Below are 27,429 nucleotides of genomic sequence, written 5' to 3'. Positions count from 1 at the left end.
ACTAAAGGATTTTTTTAATTGGGCTGACTGCTAACTCCTGAGTGTCCAATGATTTCTTTTCTTTTTCTTTTTCTTTTTTTTTTTTATTAAATCTAGTAGCATTATTCCTGAGACATACAGCAAATAAAATATTCTCTACAGTTAAGGAGCAGATTAGTCTGCAGATAAAATCCAGAAGAAAAGTGCATAGGTGACCCGGTCAGTTTTTCTTGGAAGCATCTTGTTTGTTATGTTCTCTCTAAAACTGGGAGTAACCCCACCTCCTGGCAAGAAAATTGGTCAAAGGAGCCCAGATTATTGTCTCAAATTGGCTGAGGCCTATGAAGTAAGGAAATACTGTTCTAAGGAGTGTCTCCACTTTTCCTTCTGGAAACACTTTCTTTATTCCTTGTGGGCCTGTTTCTTTACTGACCCTGATTTAATTCCTTTGAGGTGTCTGTTCTTTGGTTATTTGCTGCCGGGTAGGCTTTGAGCAAACTAGTCCTTTTGCAAAGACCTTCCACCTTTCCCTGGAATGTCTGACTTACAAAGCTCTTGAAGAATTTATTTGGAGTTAGAAGACATGGAGAGCAGTGCAGAGATCCTCTCTACTTCATTTTGGGCTGCTTCACAGGGCAAAGGGTAAAGTTCAATAGACTTTCTGTAGACTAAGGTGCAGGAATTAAAGGGCTGAGGCCTCTTAAGGCCATTTTAATAAGCCAGCTTAAGCCAAGAAGAATATGAAGAGGAGAAGAGAAGTCACAATCAGAGTTGTCCATGTATGCTTGGACACCTTAAAAATTTCTAGAAGGAAAACCAACAAATTTCCCAACCTAGCATGATAGTCAGACTTACTTACACACATTTCTTAGGAATAATAAAGTAACTTCAATTCACTCTGTGTGTGTGTGCGCGCAACCAGCAGGAACCATATGATGAGGTGCCCTCTGCCACATACCCACCTGTTACAGCAGTTCACCTAGAAATGGCTTGGCCACTGAATTGTCATGATGTAAGGTTTAGGTTTGTAGTAACAATCAAAATTGGTTTTGGTTCTAATGTGATCAACAAGCTTTCATCATATTCCCTATATAAAAAGACATTTCTTCTGCTTCTTGTAGCTTAATCTTTGATCTCCTGTTTTTTATCACCATAAATTATTTTTCATCTCCATAAAGATTTTCCAATTGAAAACATATAGCTCTTCTGTTTATGGAACTTGTTAGTGCTCAGTATCATGCACTGTTTTAACAAAACTGTGCCACCAGCCCTGTTCAGATAGGAAAGAGAAGGCAAATGCACGGTTCAACAAAGTGAACATCGTATCCACTTTGCAAAGATAAACAAATTTCTTTTGTGGCAGCTGCTTTAAAATTTGTTATCACTTTGGCCAATGTTATATGTCTATGACATTCTACTATGCTGCTTCATACTTAATAATAATGATTCTACCCCGGTGATTAATAATAATGATTCTTAACCTCGTACTGTTATTTATTGGTCTCCTTACTTGATGATACTACTGACTGTTGTTGCTCGTGTATGGCTTGCAGACTTGTGTTTTCTTGTTCTTTTTCCTTCTGCCTTTTGGATTTGTTTTGCTTCATTAACTCTTTGTGGTTTTGCCCTCAGCTGTGTCTAGCATGCCATAAAGCTGGACGTCCAGAAATGCATGAAATGGTCAAAATGTCCATTACGAAACTCCTCACTGCCCTGTGTCTTCGTGCGTTCCCTGGAGATCAGGGGCCTGGGGCTTTTCACAAGGTATTTGACTTGGCCCTTTGAGCCTCTGGCAGAGATACAGAACTGGGACTTTTAAGTGTCAGTTCTGCTCTACGAAAGCAAAGGGCATGGGGAGGTAGAAGTGCCGTTGGAAGTACTGCAAGAAGAAACTGAGGAGCCTCTTCCCAGAAACTCAGCCTGCCTTTGGACTTGGTATTCTCTTACCTTCTCTGATTCACTGTGCTCATGTTAGCACTGCTCCAAGATAGAGGCAGAAAAACAGTTATGAAGTGAAAAATCACTGGCCTTGAACACAGTGGTCAGGTTTATCATGGAAAACCTAGCTCGAGGACCCTTACTGGTTTACCAGTTTATTATTATTATAGCAAGTAGGAGAAACTTTTTATTAGGATATGTCAAGATAGCTGATACAGCATTTCTTTCTGTGGACTTAAAAATAGTGATATTATCAGGTATGTGGTCATTTTTATATTTAAAAGGATACCCTTTTGGGGGATCCCTGGGTGGCTTAGCAGTTTAACGGCTGCCTTTGGCCCAGGGCATGATCCTGGAGTCCCAGGATCGAGTCCCACATTGGACTCCCTGAATGGAGCCTGCTTCTGCCTCTGCCTGTGTCTCAGCCTGTGTGTGTGTGTGTGTGTGTGTGTGTGTGTGTGTGTGTGTGTTTCATGAATAAATAAATAAAATCTTTTAAAAAAAGGATACCCTTTTATCACAGTAAATATTTACACATCCAGCTTTAGCAGAATGAGCTTCTTAGATTAACACTCTTTTTTTAAAAAAAGATTTTATTTATTTATTCATGAGAGGCACATAGGCAGAGGGAGAAGCAGGCTTCCTGCAGGGAGCCCGATGCAGGACCCCAGGATCATGACCTGAGCCAAAGGCAGACACTTAACCATTGAGCCACCCAGGTACCCCATTTTTTTAAGTAGGCTCTATACCCAGCACAGAGCCCAACTTGGAACTTGAACTCATAACTCTGAGATCAAGACCTGAGCTGAGATCAACAGTTCGGTACTTAACCAACTGAGCTACCCAGGCACCCCAGATTAATACCTGTTTTTTAGGGTTTCCTTTCCCTTTTTTAAAAATTTAAAGTCAGTTTGTCAACATATAGTATAACACTCAGTGCTCATCCCATCAAGTGTCCTCCTTAGCGCCTGTCTCCCAGTTACCCCATCCCTCCACCTACCTCCCCTTTGGCAACCCTTTGTTTGTTTCCCAGACTTGGGAGTCTCTCATGGTTTGTCTTCCTCTATAATTTTTCCCCACTCAGTTTTAAAAACAGAGTAAGCATGCAATGAGTCACTCCAAGTGTTGTACACCTGGTAGAGGCAACTAAACCAAAGAGGTAGTGGTGACATTAAAACTCAAAGAAACACATTTGGTATTTAGGAAGTTCTTGCCCATATACTGAACCGTATGTATTACATAAACTCTAGTTCCTCGTCCATGCTTTCTTTCACAGGTCCAAAGTGACCGATAAAATTTTTGAAGGGAGGTTGTAAAGCTCATATAGCTCTCCATACCTAAAAGAATCATGCTTATATTGAGCATGAGTTCAGCTTTCAAAATAGCTACTCTTTCATCTTTAATACTTCTACAGCTTCAAAATCCCCCTTAAATTTATTTTAGTGCTCAGAGATCTTAAAGATCAGCAGCTATAAAGGCTTCTGGAGAGAATGTAGGATTTAAAGAAAACTGTTAAATTTTGAGGCACGAATAGTCCTGCTGTGCCTAATTACACTACAGAGAATTTGTTGCATCAAAGTGAAACCCTGCACTCATTTGGATTTATTTCCTGGGTTTGTGCATCATTTCATGACATGCCAAGTATAAGCCTTCCAAGATTAAGACACTTTTTTTTCTAAGTATGTATAATTTGTGGCTTCAACTACATTATAATCCATCATCATTGGAGAAAATGAATTCAAAACTTACATGCCCTTCAATGGTAATTAGAAAAATAAATATTTTGGAATTTTCTTTTTTGCATAAAAATGAATCAATCTAAACTAACTTCCAATTAAATTTATGAGTTTTAAATGCTCACTTGGACTATTCAGCATCCAATAGGAGATGAATTAAACTGTTGGAAAATATTTACTTTTTTCATCATTAATTTTACCAAAAAGGTTATGACAAGCCTGACAGTGTAGACAGTAGTGGCAACAAAGGTTAACACTTAGGATCTCTCCCATCTCACTTCTTATCCATCAAATTAAATTTGTCATTGAGGTGAGAACACTTTATTTTTATCATAGATAAACTCAGATTTATTCCTAGAAAAATAATTTCAGTACATTAAATCCCTTCTTTTTCTTTTTGTGGGTCTAAATATAGTTAGCAAACAGGAAAGGATGGCCTACCTTATAGAGGGAAAATGCAGTAAATTTAAAGGGCACATTTATTGTTATGCCCATCTCCATTGTTTCCAGAAGAATTAAGAGACAGTAAAATCTAAAAAGTCCTGACATTAAACATCATCATCATCAAAGGAGGGTTGGGCTTGATTTTTTTGGTTTGTTTTGGTTTTGTTTTTTTCCCAAATTGGGATTTCTCCATGCTGCAGTCATCGGGGAGTCCTCTCAGGTCCAACCTGATATTCAGACTTGCAAGACCCAAATAGGCCACAAGTGGCATTACATCTGCTCAGCAGATACACGACAGGGAAGAGAGGCAGGGCCCTGGCAGGCATTTCTCTGTCACAGGAAGGAGTCCCTGCCTCTGAGCGGTTCAGAGCCAGTCTGTGGCTCTCAAATGCCAGCCTCAGAGCAAGAAGATGAGAGCCACCCCGGTGGGTGCAGTCACCTTGACTGCCGAGCCTCCATGTTTCAACTGTGTTAAGGAAGTGGAATGTCCTTAAGGAGTCTGTGAACAGAACTGGCAGACGTCCCTCAGAGGATGTGAGCAACTAGATGTGCCCAGAAAACCCAAACCTGAACTTCTCACCAGATTTTTAAAGTCCATCCACATTGTTCTCAATTCAGATGCAACTTAGAAATTGAGAGACACTTTCACCCTAAGCCATGCTGCTTGGTAACCCAGCCCATGGTCCACCTCTACCGGGATTCCAGAAGAGCACAGCCAGAGAGTTACCCAAGATCGAGCTTGTTTATAGTGCAGGAGAAAGGGATTCAGTAACCCTTTCCCCATAATTCATAACTCAGGAGTGAGTAAATTCTGTTCCTGTTTGGCCATGGCAGGAGGTTTTCCTGATTAACTTCCAGCCCCCTGCAACTCCTCTCGGTAGAATTATTTGGCATATCTAAAAATCACTAATTTGCATTCTCCAATGATGCTCTGGGAAAAGGTTACTTGCCTGGAGGCTTAAAAACAAATTTTCAAGATTATAAATATTTCTAGTACTCATTGATAATTAGTCCTCAATCAGGCTGACTTTCTACTTAAGAGAGATTTGTTATCCTCTCTGGTCAATTCCAAAGCATGTCGGTAACCAACTGATACCCACAGAGCGTGTATGTTGCTCTCTTATTTCTTTACCAGGTGTGCATTGAGACTTACATATGTAGCTGTCACCAGCGTAGTATAAACACTGCTGTGCGGGCAACTCTGAGTCAAATGCTGAGTGACTTGACTTTACAGTTACGACAAAGGCAGGAAAATACGGTGAGCAGCCTTGGCGGTATGTGTGTAACTGCATGCTGTGTGTCCCACATCCCAGCGCTCCCTCCCCCACCTGCTGCCCTGGCTGTTTCCTACTGCAACAGTAGGAGGGGCTTGCTTGGTTTAGAAGAATGTTTATTTATACAAACTAAGCTCCTTAGATATATTTTTGCCTGTTTAAAGTTTTCGGAGTCCTTTTTCCTTGTGGCTCCTATCATTTTCCAGTCATTATTTTGTGATTCACTTTTGTTTTTTAATCATTTTTTTAACTCAGATTGAAAACTTTTACATAAAAATATTGTGTTGACATATTAACTAATACTAGAAGTAAGTTCAAAATTAGGAAAAACTGACAGCAATTAATTACATGTTTGAGGTGTAGTGTGTGTTTCTCTTTGTTAACTAAAAGATTGTGCCAGTAGGTCTTCCCTCATGTGCTGGTGCCATAAGGGTGAAGCTCAGTTTGCCTTCTCTCTGTCATTGAAGGCCATTGGAGCTTATTGATCTAAATTTGAACAGACTGTCTAAAATGAGCGTTCCTTGGGAAAAATATAAATGTAATTGGCTTCTCATATATTTTATCTTTGGGGAGTGTTAGTGAAGAGATGATTCTTCTTTAAAATAGGTATGTGGGGTTTTTTTATCTGCTTCTGAATAATTCAGATTAAAATTATTTTAAAATTTGCAAGAAGTATTCTGAAATGAACACTTTATTATTCTTTAGAATGGGAAATCTCAGTGGTAGTCTGAAATATCTCAGAAATTAACTTTACAGAAGTTAAGATCTCATATTCAACTGAAATCATTTCTAATTTTTACCTTCAATTATCTTCTAATTTTTAGAGTTGAATGAAACCTTAGTGTTTACCTAGTCAAATTCTTTTACCCTTCATTTTACAGATGAGGAAGATGAAACCCAGAGAGGTGAAATTGAAATCTGAAATGCATGAGCTTATCAGTGAAAGAAAGAGCCAGAACTAAGCACCTGGGCTCCTAACCCCTGCTGTGACAGACAGGGTTGAAAAAGCAACACTAATCTGAAAAAGCAAATACTGATATTTTTTTAATGTTTGCTATGTCCACAGCCCAAGTTTCTATTAAAAAATTGTTTTATCTTGAGATGCTATTTCCTTAGGTTACCCTTTGTTAAAAACTACTTCATTTAAACTAGTAATTTGAATATGGTAGCATGGAAATAGTAGTTTAAAAGAAATTCAAATTATAAATAGAAAATATGCTACAGAAAAAAACACAAGAAAAAACATTAAAGCACATTGTAATAGAAATAAACCTTAAACGTTGAAAATCTTATATTAATCATGTACTCATACTTCATCCTTACTAAATGGCAACGTGATGAGGTAATATAATACTAATGGTATCTTCATGTTTTAACATGAAACACTTAAATGAAACTTTGTAGTATCAAAGTGATTTTAATTGTATCCCTTTGCTGAATCTTTTTAAAATTTTAAGTAGGAGAATATTAGGTTTCAAGTAAAATGACTCAGCCTTTTAGCTCACATTGCTCTTCCGTGAGACAGGTAACAGGTAGAGAGCTATAGAGGTGTGGACCAAACCCAGAGTATGCAACTATTGATCACGGGTTACAAGTTTGAGTCCCATGTTGGGTGTAGAGATTGGTTAAAAATAATATTAAAAAAAAAAAGAACTTAGAGGGTTGTCTGCCTCTGTCTGTGATACTATGTGTCTAATAAGCCCTCTGGTCCTGCTCATCACTGACCATCTGGACTTACCCAGCCTGAGGCAAGATCCCAAATTAGGTGGAAAACTAGTATTTCCTGTCATTTCCTTTCTATTACTCATGCAGTCCCCAGAGATGCTTCCATGTCCCAGAAAAGTAATTCTCAGGATGCTAATATTTGAAGCATATGTGATATTTACTAGAGGGAGACATAAATTTTGTCAGCTAAAAATGGTAATTTTTTAAAAAGCCTTTAAAGGGAAGTGGTCTATAGAAATGGTGAGTTTCATTAAAAGGAGATTGTGTGTTCTCTCATGGCGCACCTAGCATTACCTAGGAAAGATGTGTAATGTGTGGCATGACCCATCACAGGAAAGAATCAAGAGACATGTCACAATTAGGAAGACTTAAATACAATGGAGAGAAAATAAATCTAGAATGCAAAAACATTAACATGGAATGTACAGTTGATCTTTGAATAACACGAGTTTGAACTACATGAGACCACTAATATACAGATTTTCTCCATAAATACAGTAATGTATTTTTTCTTCCTTATGATTTTCTTAATAACACTTTCTTTTTTCTATCTTACCTTATGATAAGAATACAGAATATATTACATATAATATATAAAATATGTGTTAATTGACTTGTTTATATTATTGGTAAGGTTTCGGGTCAACAATAGGCTCTTAGTAGTCATGTTTTAGGGGAGTCAAAAGTGACACACAGATTTTTGGCTATATGGGGTGATCAGTTCCCCCAACTCACACATTGTTCATGGGTCAACTGTATCATCAACCTAATGTCTACCCCTACTCCCAGGACAGATTATGCAATTTGATTTTGTACCATCAGGATCTTGGAGTTATTATCAAACTTTATTATTGAATTATTTAGATGATGAAAGCTATTATTAGATTATAAGTTACTAATTTCAAAAAGCAAAAATGCCACACATAAATACTTAGGGGGAAGGTGGTAGTGTTTCTCCTGTTCTCTAAATATGATTTAGATGTTTTTCCTCCAGAAAATGTTGTTCTACACTCTTATTTAGCCACTGCTGAGCTGCAGACATTGACATAAGATTTCAGTGAATGCTATGGAAGCAACCGAGCTTGCAAATTGATGAACAGAGAATAGTAAAAATATGCCCCTGTAACAAGTTTAAACAAGTTAAAACAGTGTCCTGGGATGATTTATATGTCTGGTAGTTGATTAGAATGAAAATGTCCTCTTCTCTCCCAGTGCTCAGAGGTATGGAGACCGAAGAACCTTCTACAGACCTGTATTTTAAAGTTCAGGAACCTGATCCTTCTTATTACTAAGAATCTGTGTTTGTTAGGTGCCAAAGTGTTGTCTGTGACCTTGGGACAAACTATCTGTGCAAAGGTAACTCACCAGTTTACGCAGGGGTAGCTCCAAGCCCTAGCTAAGCACCCTGGAATCATACAGTGTGTAAAGGACTTAAACCTTTGTGAAGATTGCAAACTCTTGAATGAATATTTTAGGACCTGATGAACTCAGTTCCAGACATCAGAGTCTTTTCCTAAATACCATGAGTAATGAAATGCTATCAAGACCTGGAGGTGCACTTAGGAGAGTTAGGTGAGCCCAGAGCACTCAGAGTGACATTTGTTTCCTAGAATTTTCCATTGTCTAAGAGTCCGGGATTTTTGTGCGCAAATCTTCTAATTGTCCTGTGGTGTGTCTCCCTTACTAGATCATTGAAAACCCGGATGTCCCACAGGAGTTCAGGAATCAAGGTATTGGATTTGATTTTTGCTAGTTCAATTTAAAAACCAGGTAGAAGGATGCATACTCTGTGCTTGGCGCTGGGGATGAAAGGGGTGAGTAGGGGCTCCCAGGGAGCTCTCAGGACGTTCTGCTTAACTTTGGCTTCCCAGCTATTACTTCATCAGCTGGTTCTTAATCTTCCTTCTGGTCCTGCACTCTGCCAGCCCCACCGATTACCGTTCCAACTATGTGAAGGATAGCAACTCTTCATATACCTTCCTGTTGGAGGCTGGAGGTTTTTGTGGGTATTATTATTATTATTATTATTATTTTGGTCATTGGTTTCTTTTGTTCTCCATGAAGCCAAGCTTATTAATTGTTAAAATGAGAATTAGATAGAGGGTTGTGGAAACCTGATTGACATTGAGCTACTAATACCACAAGTGTTTGTGAAATGCAACTTTTTTTTAATATAGAGAAATGAATCTCACAGGAAATCTGGCAGTAGGACAAACAGCTCAGTTTAAGTGGGAGATGAAATCAAGGTAAAGAATTTCATTCTGACCCAGAGGAAAAGGAAGAATAAAGGTCCACATATAATTGACAAGCAGTTTGTTTTTTGGTTTTGGGGGGCTTTTTTGGTTTTTTTTGTTTGTTTGTTTTTTACTTTGGCAGTATTATTTTCTGAAAGAGATATGAAAAATTCAGACCATCTAATTTAAAAATTTTAAATATATTTCAGATTTTATTCAGTAATTTTTTAAAACATTTTTTCTTAATTTCTTTTTTTAAAGATTTTATTTATTTATTAATGAGAGAGACGCAGAGACACAGGCAGAGGGAGAAGCAGGCTCCACGCAGGGAGCCCAATGTGGGACTTGATCCCGGGACTCCAGGATCACGCCCTGCAGCCAAAGGCAGGCATTAAACCGCTGAGCCACCCATGGATCCCCTTTATTCAGTAATTTAAAAAATACTGGACAATCTGCTTTTCTTTGATAGTTTTGCATGTTAGTAATAAGAAAAGGTGGGGATGGGGGTGGTTATAGAAAGGATGGAAAGGAGAATGAAAGGGGAAAGAAAAGCAGCCAAACAGCCACAATTAGGAGAAACAGAATGAAGGAGAGAAATGAGGAACGTGTCAAGTCATCTCTGAAGGCATTGCTGGAGTGTGTAGTTCTGATGGCCCCTTGCTCCATTCTTGGGCTGCAGACTGGAACGTGCTTCAGCATCTTGCTACCTGTGGAAGCTCCCAGTGACAGGCTCCTTTGTCTTTTCCTCTCTTTGGCAATAGCAGTTGCATAAAACTTTCTCTCTGGTTTTATCAACCAAAGAAGAGGTCCAAGTCCTCTTGGCCAAATATTTATTAAAATTTCTATTGGTAAAAGTGGGATGGACTCACTGAAATTTATCTAAAACTGAGTTTAAGCGGGATGCCTGGGTGGCTCAGTGGTTGAGCATCTGCCTTTGGCTCAGGGCTTGATCCCCGGGGTCCCAGGATCAAGTCCCACATCAGGCTCCCTGTAGGGAATCTGCTTCTCCTCTGCCTATGTCTCTGCCTCTCTCTCTCTCTCTCTGTCTTTCATGAATAAATAAAATCTTTTTTTAAAATAATAAAAAACAAAATAAATAAAACTGAGTTTAAGGGCTACTTATGGGTTTTGTTTATTTTTAGGGGTGTCTCATTGCATCTATCATTTCTCAGGTTGTTTTCTGCGTGGCAGACCATAACTTCTCAGGATTAGCCATTTCTTTTTCCCGTCCTCCTCTGACTTTACTGTCATTTTCGGTCTTCTGTGCTTGCCATTTTTTCTCCAACTTCTCTGACCTCATGGTCATTCTTTTATCTCTGCATTTATCATACACTCAGCCACATTTGTATAGATATTTGAAGGTGTTTCTTGTAAGAAAAACAAATGCTTCCACCTGTTACTTCACTTGGCCCAACAATTCTGTGAGTTTGGGATTGTCTGCTCCCATTTCACCAAAGGGAGAACTGAGGCTTTCCCAAGCTCACACAGTAAGCAACTAGCAGACCAGTACTTGGACAGATTCTAAATTTCACCCTCTCTATAATACATCCAGGGCTTCTGTGGAAGTTCTGTTGCTAGTTTCTGGGCATGAACACATTTGGAGGGAAAATTGTTTTTTCTGCCATTGTTCTCTTAGCAACTGTGTGCCCTGGGAAGCTGGACAGTGGGTTAAAATAGTAGAGATGGTGACTAAGTTATTTTGCCCTCTTTCCCTAGTTCCTTAGTTTGAAAAGCCCACCTTTCTTCCATGCCGCCACTTTTTCCTCTCTTTAATACAACTCAGATCTGCTCAAAAGATCCAGAAATTCCAAAGGTCAGAATAAAGGATACATTGTAGCCTGCTGGCCTGAATATTGAGAAAATTGTTGTCAATTGTGTTTGTTTCTTAATTTAATCAAATATCCTTCCATTAAGTGTGAATGAGTTTTATTTATAATAGCAAACAATGTATTATTTTCTTTCTGAAGTATTTTACATTAGAAACGAAATAATTGCGTTTTCTATGATAATTTTAGTGGCCTAAGGGAGGCTCAGTATCTGAAGACCAACTTTTCAGTCCTGAAGACATTAAAAGCAGAGGATGGAAGGACTGTTGAGGAAGCTTCTAGAGCTCTCTGCCCATGTCTAATGCTTGTAACCTCTTCTGTTTGAAGGGTCAACAGTTGAGTCCCTCTGTGATGACCTTGTCTCTGTGCTCACTGTTCTGTGTGAGAAGCTGCAAGCCGCCATCAAGTAAGTGCCTTCAACATTGGTGTTCTTATTCACCAGTGGTCTGTTTCTGAGAACTTTTGTCTACAGCCTCACCTAAAACTGCAGATTATAAGAACAATGGTTCCCCCACTGGTATTCACCTGTCACTCCTGAGAAATATATTCAGTGACTTTGGGCAAGCTTACTTTACTAAATACCATGACTGAAGGATATAATTTTCTCATGAGAAATGGGAAAACAATAGTTTACAAAGAAGACTTACTTACAAAGTAGAGTAGTTGATGTGACAAAGCTAGTTGATGTAACCCAGGCACGTCCCAGTTGTATGACTCAAAATGAGTCTTCACACTGTCCTCTGTTGAATGTCAGGGACAGACTCCATGGTATTTCTATATTTCTTCTAACATTTCCCAAGCCTGTGAATTCACATGCATATTTTTGAAAAGAACACATTATTCTGACTTTTATATACTCATTTTTTACGTGCCAGTTTAATCATTGATATTAGATCGTATAGATGTTGTCCACTGCTCCAACTTTCTATACAGTAAGTTAACTTGTTAATTTATGCATCTATAATAAAGTCAAATCATGAAAGAACTAGACTTTCCAAGATGAAGAGTCTCTACCAGCTACATACATAGTTAATTGCAAAATTCTGTAACACAATAAGATTCTGAAATGCCCTTTGAGTCATGAAAGACACTATAATTTACTATGAACTAGAATATTTGATAAATTATAAAACTTTTATTTATAAATTTTATATATAGCAATAAGTTGGAAGACAGTTGGAAGACATAAAACATTAATGAGGTCTCTCACTTTGCTGGAAAAATTGTAGAAACTTATTGGGTTTTTGTTTCTTCTTAAATAAACTTAGGGGTCTTTAAAGCTAAGCTTAGAATGACTCAAAGTTTTTGCCCAATAGTTTCTATATCAGATGATCTAATCCATCACTCCTCTAGGTTACCTGCACATTTTGACCAAATTAAGCTCCCTTCATATTAGGCACTTAAAAAATGAGTTCTATTTAATCCATAGATAGTGTAAGCCAAAAAGAAAAGCACTTCTTCCATAGCCCCACCTCAAGTTTCTCTCACCCTTGCACCCTAAGCAGAACATTGTTTTTCCTCAGAATGGATATGTCGAAAAGCAGTTGGCATGTGTAGTTGGCTTCCCCTGTACTCTGCTCAGTTTATATATTCACTCTACCCATCCATGACCAGGGTATAGATTTCTTCTAGTGCTCACTCCTCCCCAGCCCTGCCTAGTTTCTCTCCTTCATAGCAGAGCCAGGTGTTATATCAGAGCTGAGGGATGTTTTTCATTGGCTTTTTATCCTAAGATATAATCATGTATAGTGTTTAATCACTATTGGTTCAACTACATTATCATCATTGCATTAGCTGGGTAAAACCTCTGTTTTGCTCCTGACTAGCTCTTGACTTTGGGCAGAGCTCTCAACCACTGTAAACTTATGTATCCTATAAAATAATTAACATTTATTATTGTTTTATGTCATATAATACTAGTGATATAAAATATGTTAGGGGTTTTTTGTAAGAATCAAATGAGAAAATTTACTTAAGAGATAGTTGATTCCCAATAGCCAAAGATTACCTGAGGCTGAGAGAATTTGGTTTATGAACTTGTAATAGTGAGGGAGTCTGTACACTATAGGGAGCCAAGGGTATCCAGTAAAAGGATGTTAGAAGGGATTGTCCTAGATTTGAACCAGAGCGAGGTGATTTATTAGAGTGGGTGACCCAAACTTAGTATCTGTTCAAGGATTGGGTGCTGTCAGAAAGTAGGGGCCTTCCTGGTATGGGACATCTTAATTTTTATTTAAATGATGGCAGGAACAGATGGGAGCTGTCATCATAGAAGAAACAGCAGTCATTCACAGGGAAGGATGATATTTGGTCATTTCTGTGGTTGTACAGGATTCCTTTTTTAAATCTTTGTTCAGGCCTATTTTTGGATTGGCTTTCATATTGCTCTGTCACCATTATGGAGAGTCCTTATCTGACTCCAATATTCTGTGAAGTTGTTTGTGTTCACCAGGGGAACACCACAGCTAGCTGGTAGCAACGAGGCAGTTGCCAGCTGTCAAAGATGCTCCTGTGCCCTCCTCAGATCTTAGCGTTATCAGGGAATAAAACACAGACCATAAGAACTTTGAAAAATATAAAGGCTATGTTCATTACTTTGCAGGCAAGGGAGAAAATAAGCTATACATTTTTTTTTCCTGAGTAGTTTGCTAAGAGAAAACTAAGATATTAAGTGCTAGAAGAGCTCAAGGTACTTATGCTATTAATAATTGAAAACTAGCCACCAAGATAAGTCAGAACAATTCTGTAGGTCTATGAATGGTGGATTGAAAACATACCATCGTTCACTGGTCAGGAAAGTCTTCAGCTAGGTCAGTAAGGGCTTCAAGTTCCATGGCTCTCTAAAACCTGGATGTCTCTAACATCAGCTGTAGGGACCGCTATCTGTAGGGTGACCATAAGACCTGGTATACCTGGAACAGTCCAAGGGTATGCCTGTTGTAATTATTATAGACATTCAGTATTAGTACCTTTAGGAGATTTTGGGATAAATGGAATTTTTTAACTGCTTAGTGCCTAACAATAAATATTTGATAAATATTAGCTCTCAAATGGTTTGTTTACTTTTAGAATTGTCAGTGCTAACTTTAGTTTATGATGCAGTTTGAGACATTGAACTTCTTACATCAGACATTTGTAGATCATTAGGAAAATACATTGCACAAACACTGCAAATGCATATGTGCAGATATTACAGACTAAAGGTCATAAATGTGTATCAGTCACTGGGGAAAAAAAAACATTTCCAAACCATATGACTTGGGAATAGGCTTTAAATGAGAAAAGTAATTCATGTGACACATACATGTTTTTCTAGGATTTCTCATTGGGCTGTGGCTCAAAGATAGCTTTAGACATGTTGTCACAGAGCTTACTGGTTTTTATAGGATTTTATAGAGCTTGGTTTTTCAGTGCAATTCTCCAGTTATGCTTCTGTCTTTAGAGACTCTTCACCATGTTTGAGTATGGTCTTTCCCACCATGATTCCATTACCCTGAGATGAGTGTTCTGTGGCTAAGGGAGCTGGGGTGTAGCATGCTTAGTGAAGCTTAAATAGGAGACCTGTAAGGCCACCTGGTCAGGTGGACCCAAGCTCTTGGCTGCTTTCAATCTGGTGATTCTCTTTATTTTTCTTGTTGAGTTTTCACATCTTTTACAGTTTCTTCTGGATTTACTACCTGAAATCCTTTAATTTCTATTAGCTAAATTTGATACTTCTCCCACCTTCTAAATATCTTCTTCCTCTGAAGTCACACTATGGTCAGTACTTTCCCTCAGTGGTCATTTCCAAAAATCAGTGCCCACATACCTCATAGGGCTTTTGCTCCGTAAGGGTGTGTATTCATGATATATTCAGTCTCTGGGAAGAATTCACAGAGTGCATCCAGGTATGCAGAATAACTCACATGCCTTAGATGTGTTATTAATAGAACATGATGCTTTTTAAATCCAATGGTTTTTGGAAGGCTAATTGGGCTCAGAAAGCTATTCATTCATTCTCTGCCTATTGGTCTCCTATAAGCCTCTCCCCACTGCCCTCTCCTCCCAGTGCTGAATGGCAGGGAGGAGTGTACACCAAAGCATTCTCAGCAGCAATGAGGCAAGACCAGGTGTTCGCATCATGTTTTTAGTTTCATTCCACTTCTCTCACAATTACTTAACCCCCTCTCTCCTTTTCTACCTAAATTTCAATTGTCTCAAAGAGAGATAAGGTCAAAATGATCCATAATTAAACAGAATTCCAGGAACTCCAGAAATCTAGAATGTGCTGTCAAATACCCTTGCAGTCAGTCACCTTGCCAGTATGAGAGCTGCTTAGCCTTCCCCGCCCCCTGGTCCACTCACAGCAGTTCTTCTCCATGGATCTCAGAGATGAGCAGAGAATGAACCCAGCAGCTTACTCAACCTACCAACCATGAAATGCTTAAGTGGAAGACCAGGCCAAGGGGACCACAATCCTCCTAAGTAGGCAGATTTTTTTCCTCATGTGTTTTGAAGGAGTTGGCTGGTTTCTTGGCTTCTTTCTACTCTGTGCTTTTCATGTATTTGTTTGTCTACAGTCAGACAAATAAGAACCACACACATGGTGCATGTGCATATATGTATCTAGTGAGGGGCATGTGTGGAAGTTGCTTACATTTCAAACAGCTCCTTTAAATGACAACTCGTGCAAGGCCACAAGCACCCATTTTTCCAGACCGCTGCAGCCCACAGAAAAGCTACTGCCTTTGGTCTCCAAGGAGACTCTCAGGCCCATGATCTTGGCAATGCATCCTCTCTGAAATCAGGTCCGATGGCTTGGGGTTGCAATATTGCTGTGGCACACTCTGCAGATACTTGTAGAAACCTTGACTGCTCAGAACTTTTCTGTGGGTGTATTTCTGGTTTCAGAAATTAAGAATCTTTATTGTTTAAAGTTCTCATTTTCTGGTGCTAGACTGACAGTTTGAAAGGTATATATTTTTGAACTGGGGCATTTAATAATTATTTTTCTTAATAATGAGTCCAGTGAGATAACAGAGAGGGTCCTTTCAGAACTTTTTCAAAACGTGGTTTATTGGTGATATGACCCTTCTGTTTTGCCTTCTCCAATCATTTCTACAGCCTCCAGAATGATTATTCTATAACATGAATTTGGTCCTGACATTCTCTTACCTGCAGAATAGAGTTCAGACAAGTCCTCCCAGACCCTTCCTAATCTGGCCCCTGGTTCCACCTCTTGTTGATGGTATCCTCACACTCTGCTCCAACCACAGACCACCACCACTCTCTCCCCAACACTTCCATGCAAGTCTCCCACTTTAGGCCTCCGTGCAGATGCCTTTTCTTTTAGAAATTCTTTCTGGGTCTTTCTAAGGATTAGATGCCACTTCGATATGCTCTCATCAAACCTTGTGTTAAATTATTTATTTGTACCAGTTACTACACAATCCTTTACCTACCTGCTTCCTTGTTTCTCTAATCTCTGAAGAATGAAGACTGTGCTGTTTCTGGTCAGAAACAATGCCTTGCTCAAAAGTGTAGGGAAGCTTGTGGGTAGGAGTATCAAAACGTAAAGTCTTGGGATCCCTGGGTGGCGCAGCGGTTTAGCGCCTGCCTTTGGCCCAGGGCGCGATCCTGGAGACCCGGGATCGAATCCCACATCGGGCTCCCGGTGCATGGAGCCTGCTTCTCCCTCTGCCTATGTCTCTGCCTCTCTCTCTCTCTCTCTCTCTCTCTGTGACTATCATAAATAATAAAATAAAAAAAAAAGTAAAAAAAAAAAAAAGTAAAGTCTTTACCTGGCCCAGGATGGCTAAGTATGTCTTACCTTTCTTATTCTTCCTCTAACCACCACCTTCCTCTTGGCAAATAGTGATAATTTTTGTGGAAACTTAGCCTTGACCTACCTCTTCCTCCCCCCCTCAGTGGGTGCAGTAGAGTATATCCAAATATAGGCAGCATTCTCTTTTTCAGAATAATGGCATTATTTGAATCATTGTACAGTTCTCTTTGGGCAAGGAAGACCATCATAGAGTATGAGTTAGCAAACTTTTTCTGTAAAAGGCTGCACACTGCCTCTGTTCCCTGTCCATTTCTGTTATTGGTTTACAACCATTTAAAAATGCAAACATTGTTTTTAGTTCATGGGGCCACAGACAGGATTTGGCCTCTGGGCTGTAGCCTGCCAACTAGTTTTAGAACTTGATGTCAATTTTATAGAGACCTATTGCCAAGGAATCTAACATGGCATGGCACTTAAACAAGGGACCCGCAGCCCCCTATTTTGCCATCCTTCATCTTGCATCCATGCAACCTTTCTCTGTTTGGCAGTTGTACGTGTGCAGCCTTCTGGGCCTTGGGATGGCCTGGGGTTAACTTTTCTCTTCTTTCTTCCTGTCTCCTCAAGTTTCTACTGTCCATTCTCCTTCTCCTGGGAGTTATTTGAACTGTTAAGGGCATTAAACTTCCTTTAGGCATTTACTTAGGAAAAAAGAGACACAACCAAAAATGATTTTTCAAAGCAAGTTCCTCCTTTTTTGGAACGTTCCATTCCACACAGGATTTCTCAATGAATTCTCTTAAAAGTATTTATTACATATTTGTATAAATGAGTGCTCGAACATTAAATTCTTCCTTATTAGTGTCGGTCACTTAACACCCAGCTGGAGTTTAGTATTTCCTGATGCGTTAGGCAGAAAACTTAGTCTGGGTATAAGAACGTGCACCCCAGAAAACTCTCTTGTTTTCACATCTGTCTCTATGGATTAATCTCATAATAATAACTCTGAGAAAAATAATTTGTTCTTATTGAACAACCATGTTGCCTTCAAAAAAGAAATTCAAATGCAATTTAGTAAAGTGTTGACCATTTAAAAGATAATGTAATTAATGGTCTTTTGAAAGGTTTTGACAGTTGAACACAAGAAGAGCTTTCTGGAATAAACTGTGGCATTTAATTGGTAATGATAAATCAGTATTTGTTCTGTAATGGTAGCAAATGTGCCATACTAATATAAGATGTTGATAACAGGATAAACCATGTGCAGAGGCGAGTAGAACACAGTAACTCTGTTCCATATTCAGTTTTTCTATAAATCTAAAACTGTTCCAAAAATCAAAGTCTATTAATATTTTTTTTAATCACCCGAATTATATTAGTGTACTAGGGCTGCCATAACAAAGTACCACAGACTGGGTGGCTTATAGAACAGAAATGTCTTGCCTCCCAGTTCTGGAGCCTGGAAGTCCAAGATCAGGATGTCAATAGAGCTGATTCCTTCTCAGGGCTAAAGGGCAGGATCCATTCCTTGCCGCTCTCCTTGACTTGTAGATGGCCATCTTCTCCTTATGTCATTTCCATTGTCTTTCCTCTGTGCATGTCTCTGTTTCCAACTTTTCCCGTTTTATGTGGCCATCAGACCTACCCACGTGACCTGACTTTAACTTGATGACCTGGGTAAAAGACACTGTCTTCAGGAAGGGCATGTTCTGAGATACCAGGGGTTTGGTCTTCAACAGAGGAATTTTCAGGGATGCAACTCAGCCCATTATGCTAACTGTCCCTCCTCCCAAATTAACACCTCTCTAATGCCTAACATTCTTCCAAGTGTTTCCCACATACCAACTCTTTCATTTTGCCTTCACTTTGCATGAGTCTATGTATTGGTTTTGTTCTGCAGTGACCAACAGCAGTTGCAGCTCCTATACTTGGAGTGTATCCTGTCCGTGCTCAGCAGTTCCTCCTCCTCCATGCATCTGCACAGAGGCTTCACCGACCTGATCTGGTAAGCAACCCCCTAACGCCCCCCCACACCAACATGAGGCTTCTCCCCTTCCAGCTCTACGTGTAGGTCCCTTCCCATGGCATCTGCAGCCTACCAGTCACCCCATTTGTGCACGAATGCTTTAGAGAGAAAGCAGGGAGATTGCTTTGCTTGCATGCACTAGATCAAAATACAGAGAGGTTTATGATTATCTTAACAAAGTAGGCCTCAGAGGCCCTCTTGCATTTTGTTGACACCATAGGATCGTGAGACTCAGGAAGGGAAAGATTATTTCTAGGTTATTCATTTATCTCAAAAGTGTACGAAGACGGGATCCCTGGGTGGCGCAGCGGTTTGGCGCCTGCCTTTAGCCCAGGGCGTGATCCTGGAGACCCGGGATCGAATCCCACGTTGGGCTCCCGGTGCATGGAGCCTGCTTCTCCCTCTGCCTGTGTCTCTGCCTCTCTCTCTCTCTCTCTGTGACTATCATAAATAAATAAAAATAAAAAATAAAATACTAAAAAAAAGTGTACAAAGACACCAGAAAGTTGCACAGGGGGGCAAGAAATAGTAAGTGTTATTCTTAGCTCTTCCCTGATACTTTCTCCATCTCAACCTGAGGACTAGTCGCTTAATCATAGCCAGAGATTCACACAAGTGACAGGGCCCACAGGCAGCGAGCTAGTTGCTCTGGGTTCCTGGGCTTTTTGACAGGGAGGAAGTCCAATGATATGTGACAGTGTGTGTGTCAGAATTTTAAATTAACTTCTCAAATTAGAAGTAGAAATAATTTAGTTACTTATAGTAGAATGAAACTTTCTAACTAAGCCATTTATCACTGTGAGTCTGTTTCTTTACATAAGATGGTTTCTGAATACTTGTCTTGATATTTTAGTTAATTCTGCCTTGTGTTATGAGAAAAAGTATTCTGTTCATATATGCAGGAGTGATGAAGAGACATGGAAACCTGAGGGAAGGATGGAGCCAAAAGGAGGAGCAGTAAAGAACCCAACTCTTATTAGTCATTTTTGTGGCATCTGATATTTACCCTCAGGATTGTATTCACATTTTATCACTTTGACTTGTAGCAGACATTTTTTTCTCCTGTGTCTTCCCAGGAAAAACCTGTGCCCAGCTCTCATCGTGATCCTGGGGAATCCAATTCATGATAAAAGCATCACCTCTGCTTACAGCAGCAGCACTGGTTCTGGCATCGAGTCCGATTCTGCATCTCCAGGAGTTTCTGACCATGGCCGGGGGTCGGGCTGCTCCTCCACTGCGCCAGCTCTGAGTGGGCCTGTGGCTCGGACCATTTATTACATCGCAGCCGAGCTGGTCCGGCTGGTAGGGTCAGTGGACTCCATGAAGCCTGTGCTTCAGTCCCTCTACCACCGAGTGCTGCTTTATCCCCCACCCCAGCACCGGGTGGAAGCCATCAAAATCATGAAGGAGGTAAGGGGGCGCTAAGGAATGCCAGTGTGCTTGCCAGGAGGTGGGGGGGTCGAATCCAAACACCGTGTCTTGCCTACAGGAAGCACTCAGAAAATTCTGCCAATCGCTTGCCAAAACTTGTTTGCTACCACATGGTATCCAGTAACTGGCAGTATCTTTAGGGCTGGGATGTGTTGGGAGCCTAGGTGAGGAGAAGTTGATTGGTATTCACTGATGCAAAGTCATTGATAACTTAAGCTGCAGGCATCCGACTGGGCCCCAGTCTGATTTCCTTCTGTTCCCTTAGGTACTGTTTATGCAGATACTGTGTTTACTCCCCTTTGCCAAAATTGGATTTCAGAGTGATTCCATACTCAGGTTGTACATCGTCCAATAAAAAAAAAAATCATGACTAATCTCTGACTGGTAAAAGAATTCCCTTTGCCCCATCCATTCTTAGGCCCTCATATCCCAAACATCATGACCCCTGTGAGAAAGTAGTTTCCCAGCTTATCACAGCTATCCTAGTGTGCTCTTTCATGGTTTTGAGGAGGTACTACAGGTAAGAATTTCTCTGCTTTCTTTCAAATAACCAGAAAAAAAAGTGGATCAACATTTTTGTATTTGTGAACTTGCCTTTGTTTTTGGTACCTATGCTCAAACAATAACAAACCCAGAGTAACAAAATTCCCTTGTTGATGATTCGTTTAAGTAGTATTTGCTACTCATCGGTTTTTCAGAAGCTTAATTTGAAATGCCTCTTCATATTCTTTTAGTAAGATTTGACTGTAATGAACAATGGCAAGTTCTGACTCAACATTTCTAGAAATGAAGGAGTGATCCATATTTAATTGCTGGTTAAGAAAATCTATGAGTACACAATAATAACCTTCTTTTTTCTTACCTTCTATATGCCCAGCACTTCACATATATTATCTTTAAAAGTCTTAATAGCTCTTTGATGTTGTATTTCAATTTGTACCAGTGAAGACTACTATTTTTTTCCCCATGGCAGCTCAGGCAATGAGGAAAGGGTAGGGTAGGCTTTAATAACCGGTTGAACCCAATACAGCTTTGGAGGCAAGTGAGACTAGACTAGTTTGTCACCACTCAGACAGCAGTGGCCCTCTCTTGGCTCTACCCTTGTTAAGCATATAACTGGGAAGCAAGATGGGCTTTCTCTGAATAGGCAGATCTTCAAGGAGAAGAAAGAGGAAGGGACTGGCTACACCTGCTCAGCTCCTTCTAAATCTACCAGTCAGATGAGACACACACCACCACCCCACATCAGAAGGAAGGGAGAGAAAGAGAGGAGAAAGGTCCAGAACTCTATTCCACTGGCTGTTTCTCCCCATAGAGATCTGACACCAGCAAAAAGGAATTTTCCTTCCCACAAAGAAACTAAGGTTCCAAAGGGTCATATGATTTGCCCAAGGTCACAGAAAAAGAGAAAGGGTGTGAACCCTGGTCCATCTATCCTGAAACCCATCACTTTTTCCTACAACACACTTACTACTGTACTTAACTTTGATATTGCAATGCAGATGATTCTAGGAGCCCCTTTCCATGCTGGCTCAGCTACCCCTTCATGAGCCTGAGTTGAAGAGTCAGAGTTCGGATCCTCTGTCTACCACTCCCCAGCAAGGTTGTAGTAGCTAAATCATTTAATTCTGAACTTATAATTTTTTATCTGTACAAACTAGTAGTATTTCAAAGGTTCAAAATGCAATAAAGTTGTATAAATACACCATATGTATAAAGTGCTAGACAAATATTTGGCATGGTTATTGCTATCCTAAGGAAAGGATAAAATATGTGGAGGCTGAAAATAGCTGGTCCTCATGACCTGCTACCCAGAGTAGTGCACCCATTCTGGCTCAGCTCTTTGTCTATTTGCCGTCTATTTTCTTCCTTTTAACTTTCTGAATTTAGGCTTATAAATCATCACTGTTAACAGTTTTTTTCAGGCTCTACTAGCTCTTGTTGCCTCTTTCATCAAGTCTGAATTATGCTGCCCAGTTTCTAGATCCTTCTCTCATCATTCTCATTTCCCAGGATCATCCTCATTCCATCTGACTGACTGCTCCGTTCAGCTCCTACTTTCCTGCCTCTTTGCAGACTCCTCCCCTATCCCCATGGGCTATTCCACTTAGCAGGGTCAAGCATTTGATGATGATATGCTAGACAGAGCTTGCACTTCATGTTAATTTATTTACAAACTCTCTTAGTAAGATGATATCATGCCCAGTTTCTAGACGAGGAAGCTGAGGCTCCATGAGAAGTCATTTGCCCAAAGTCCTTGTGAGTAGCAGGGCTACCAGGTGAACCCAGATGTTCTGAGGACAGCTATGTCTGCTGGCAATATCCTCCTCCTTTATAAGTTCTGCTTCTTCCAACCACCAGTTTTGCTCTTTAAATTCCGTCATTTAGCAATTAATTATATGTCCCACCTCACCTCACTGATTGTTTCACAGTACTACTTGGTACAAACTTCTTGTCTCCTCAGATGTTTTTTATATTGATTTTGTATGTCCCACCCCCTTCCCACCCCAGTATCTAACACTGCAGTGCTTGAATTAGAATATGTGCTCAATGAATTTTGACTGAATGGGAGATGGACTTGAAGACAGAATATCTGCAAAGAGGGTGTTTTGTGAGCAGCAGCAACCTTTCTTTCTTACTCCGAGTTGACCAGCACTGAGGTTGTGGCTGCCCATAGTAGATCTACTCAATACCTGCATGCTGGGACTCCTGGGTGTCTCAGTGGCCTGCCTTCAGCTCAGGGCCTCATACCAGGATCTGGGGATCAAGTCCCACATCAAGCTCTCTGCAAGGAGTCTGCTTCTCCTTCTGCCTATGTCTCTGTCTCTGTCTCTCTCTGTCTCTCATGAATAAATAAATCTTTAAAAAAAAACCCTGCATACTGAGTAAATACATTGCATATGGGGCACATAGGTGTCTACATGTATTTTAAATTATAACTTATTTAACACTGTGTAGGAAATTTGTTATGTTTTCCCCTTTTTCATAGATTTTTCTAGCTTCCCAAAATTATTTTACAGGGCAAGGCTGCAATTAGACACCAGCATATGAGTAGCATTTGCAGGTGATGCTGCCCCATGGAGTCCAGAAGACTGATGTGGGCCAGGTTACTCCACTCACTATGACAACCAATAAATTGGGAAGCTTGGTAACCTGGAAACCGGAATGTGCCATCTACGCACACAAAGAAAACCACTGGGCACCGAGGATATTTGTTTAGCCTTTCACAGTTGGAACACATGATGTGTTATTTCCTTGTTCTCTTTGTGATTTGTCACTCTCCCATGCGTGCTGTGTGTCTATTAATCAAAGAGAGACAGGACAACATTTTGTTTTTCAAATGACATTCCCTTTTCTGTTTCCGCTTTCCCAAAATATGAGCAGTAATCAAAAGTTCACCTTGCTTCCTTTCTTCTCTCCCATGGTTCAGCTTCAGAAGGAGTTCCCTAGTCTTTAATCAGACCATGACACCCCAGCCCCTGACAGCACATCCCTCATTCCCACTGGGAGAAGCTGAGATTCGACGTGTCTTGCCATTCTTCAAGTAGTTGTTCAGCGTTCTTCAGAAGCGTGATCACTCATGTCCTTTCCTTCCAGATTTGGAAACAACTGAGAAATAAACCCAAGATTAATGTGGGAATTCAAATGTGTCATCTGATTTACTACTGGTATAGTTAGATTCGAGAATGTAATGAGATCCCAAGACAAAGTAAGATTCTCCCCCAGCTATCCCTCTGAAATGCACCTGCCCTTCTAGCAAGAGATGGGACAGCTAGAGGCACTAAGGCCCAGCCACTTAGCTTGGATGCAGGCCAGGCTGGTGGCAAGATAGAGGGTGGGGCGGGGGAGAGGGAAGAGGAGGCCAGGGGCGGGAGAGGGAGGAAAGGGAAAGAGTGGAGAGAGGGAAACTTGACTCTTTCAATGTCAAAAAAATAAAACATGGAGAGAAAACTGGAAACTTCATTGCTATACCTCCAAGAGAGTAGAAGTTCCCAATTTCTGGGGTACAAAGGAAATGTGGCAGGAGGGAAGGAAAGAAGAGTGCCCCTTAAGATGTAACTTTTTCTAGTTAATATACCTTTTTCTATGGGTATAAATTACTTTGAAAATAATGGACAGAGGCACCTGGGTGCCTCAGTGTTTGAGGGTTTGCCTTCAGCAAGTCCCCCAATGGGCTCCCCGCAGGAAGCCTGTTTCTCCTTCTACCTATGTCTCTGCCTCTCTCTCTGTGTGTCTCTCATGAATAAGTAAATAAAATCTTAAAAAAAAAAAATGGGCATAGTGATAAGAAGGCTGCTCTAATACACTTAACCCAATCTTTTCCTGAATTTATTAGCCTCAAATTGAAATGTTCTGTAAAGATCTCTACCACATGGAGACAAAAATTAAATATAATTAAACAGTCATGAAAATTCTGTACATGAAAACTTGTAAGATGTAGCCAAAGCAGTATGTAGAAGGGTATTTATAGCTTAAAATGATTATATTTAAAAGATTGGAAGCCTAAAACTAAGATTCCAATTCTCCAAGGTAGGTAGCTGGGAAAAGGAGAACAAATTAAATTCAATGAAAGGAGGAAAAATAAGAATGAAAGCAGAAAGTAATATGATAAAAAGCAAATATAGTGAATCAATAAATTGAAAAGTACCAGGGCTCTGAAAAGCCTAAGGAAATTTAACCCTTGATAAAAGCAATAAACCAAATCCATAATAGGTAAAAACAAGTAAATAGAAATAAGAATGCAAACATAACATAGATGTTATAAACACTAAAGAAATTTTAAAAAGGTATTAAGGCCACTGAGTCAGTAAATTTGAAAACTTAGATAAAATAGATAAATCCCTGGGAAATAATACAGCCTTTAACAAGCTGGCTCAAGAAGAAATTGAGGACCTACATAGTTCTAGAATCTTTAAAGAAATTGAATCAGTAGTTTAAAAAAAATCTTTCCATTAAAAAAAACACTGGCCCCACACAACTTTAAAAACAAATTATACCAACATTTAAGGAATGGATAATTCTAATAATACATGAATATTTCCAGAGTATAGAAAGAGAATACTTCTCAACACATGATTTTTTTAATTTTTAAAGTTTTACCTTCATTTTTTTCCGTCCTCCCACCCCTCACCTATGGCAACCACCAAATCATTTTCTGTAACTATGAGCTTGTTGTTTTTGTTTGTTTGTTTGTTTTTTGCTGTCTGTTTTTTTAAGATTCCACCTATAAGAGAGATCATATAGTACTTGTCTTTCTCTAATTTCACTTAGCATAATACCCTCTAGGTTCATCCATGTTGTCACAAATGGCAAGATTTAATTCTTTTTTATAGATAAGTAACATTCCACTGTATGTATGTGTACACACACACACACACACACCACATCTTCTTTATCCATTTATCCATTGAGAGACAGGTTGTTTCCATATTTTAGCTATTGTAAATAATGCTGCAAAGAACATGGGGTTCATGTATCATTTTGACTTAGGGTTCTCATTTTCTTCAGATTAATACCCATAAGTAGAATTGATGGATCATATGACAGTCTGTTTTTAATTTTTTGAGGAGCCTCCATACTGTTCCAGAGTGGCTGCACCAATATACATTCCTACCAGCTGTGCACAATGGTCTTTTTTTCTCCACATCCTTGCCAAAACTTGTTTTTTTCTAGTCTTTTGAAAATAGTTATTCCAGCAGGTGTGAGGTGATGTCTCATTGTGGTTTTGATTTGCATCTCCTGGATGGTAGTTCATGTGTCTGTTGGAAATCTATATGCCATCTTTGAAAAATGTCTAGTCAGTTCCTCTGAATATTTTTTAAATTGGATTATTTGTGGCTTTTGTTTTTTTATTGAGTTGTATGAGTTCTTTATGTATTTTGGATAGTAATCCCTTATCAGATATATGACTTGCAAACACTTTTAGTAGGTGACTTTTTTTTTTTTCAGTGGTTCCTTTGCTGTGCAAAAACTTTTTAGTTTGATGTAGTCCCACATGATTATTTTTGCTTTTGGTGTCAGATTAAAAAAATCTTCTCCAATACTCCTGACCAAGAGCTTACTGCCTGTATTTTCAAGTCTTCAATCGATCTTGAGTTAATTTTTTGTGGATGATATAAGATAGGTATCCATTTTCATTATTTTGCTTGTGGCTGTCGAATTTTTTGAGCACCATTTGTTGAAAGGACTGTCCTTTCCCTAGTGTATATTCCTGCTTCCTTTATTGTAAATTGACATATACGTATTGGTTTATTTCTAGGCTCTTTATTCTGTACTTTTTGATCTATGTTTTTATGTTAGTACCATATTGTTTCAATTACTGTATCTTTGTAATACAGTTTTAAATCAGGTTGTCTGATCCCGCTTGCTTTGTTCGTCTTTCTCAAGATTGCTTCAGCTATTCCAGGTCTTTTAAGGTTCCATACAAATTTCAGGATTGTTTGTTCAATTTCTGTGAAAAATACATGGAAAATTTGATAGAGATTGCATGGAATCTATAGTTGATTTGGGTAGTATGGACATTTTAAAAATATTAATTCTTCCAATCCATGAGTACAGAGTATCTTTCTACTTATTTGTGTCATCTTCAATTTCTTTTTTTAAATTATCTTTTATTGGAGTTCAATTTGCCAACATATAGCATATCACCCATCCTGTCAAGTGCCTCAGGGCCCGTCATCCAGTCACCCCATCCCCCCGCCCACCTCCCCTTCCACTACACCTTGTTTGTTTCTCAGAGTTAGGAGTTTCCCATGTTCTGTCTCCCTCACTGATATTTCCCACTCATTTTCTCTCCTTTCCCCTTTATTCCCTTTCACTATTTTTTATATTCCCCAATTGAATGAGACTATATAATGTTTGTCCTTCTCCGACTGACTTACTTCATTGAGCATAATACCCTCCTTCCATCCACGTCGAAGGAAATGGTGGGTATTCGTCCTTTCTGATGGCTGAGTAATATTCCATTGTATAAATGCACCACATCTTCTTTATCCATTCATCTTTCGATGGACACCAAGGCTCCTTCCACAGTTTGGCTATTGTGGACATTGCTG

At 39.5% G+C, this 27,429-nt stretch overlaps 1 protein-coding gene across 4 annotated transcripts in view; it reads left to right on the top strand.

The window, feature by feature from the left end:
• The window catches only part of ARFGEF3 (ARFGEF family member 3), a 177,647-nt gene that overhangs the window by 71,795 nt on the left and 78,423 nt on the right, over positions 1 to 27,429 (top strand). The window contains exons 6-11 of one of the 4 annotated variants that reach the window (XM_072719977.1): positions 1,612 to 1,743; positions 5,233 to 5,355; positions 8,784 to 8,826; positions 11,484 to 11,562; positions 18,818 to 18,922; positions 20,020 to 20,353. In XM_072719977.1, coding sequence (XP_072576078.1) covers positions 1,612 to 1,743; positions 5,233 to 5,355; positions 8,784 to 8,826; positions 11,484 to 11,562; positions 18,818 to 18,922; positions 20,020 to 20,353 — 816 coding nt within the window. The remainder of the gene's footprint in view (positions 1 to 1,611; positions 1,744 to 5,232; positions 5,356 to 8,783; positions 8,827 to 11,483; positions 11,563 to 18,817; positions 18,923 to 20,019; positions 20,354 to 27,429) is intronic. The other 3 variants (XM_072719990.1, XM_072719980.1, XM_072719995.1) reach the window with 3 other exon arrangements.

Source organism: Vulpes vulpes, chromosome 1, assembly GCF_048418805.1.
Source record: "Vulpes vulpes isolate BD-2025 chromosome 1, VulVul3, whole genome shotgun sequence".
In the NCBI taxonomy this organism is placed as follows: Eukaryota; Metazoa; Chordata; class Mammalia; order Carnivora; family Canidae; genus Vulpes; species Vulpes vulpes.
This window is presented reverse-complemented; position numbering and strand designations above follow the sequence as displayed.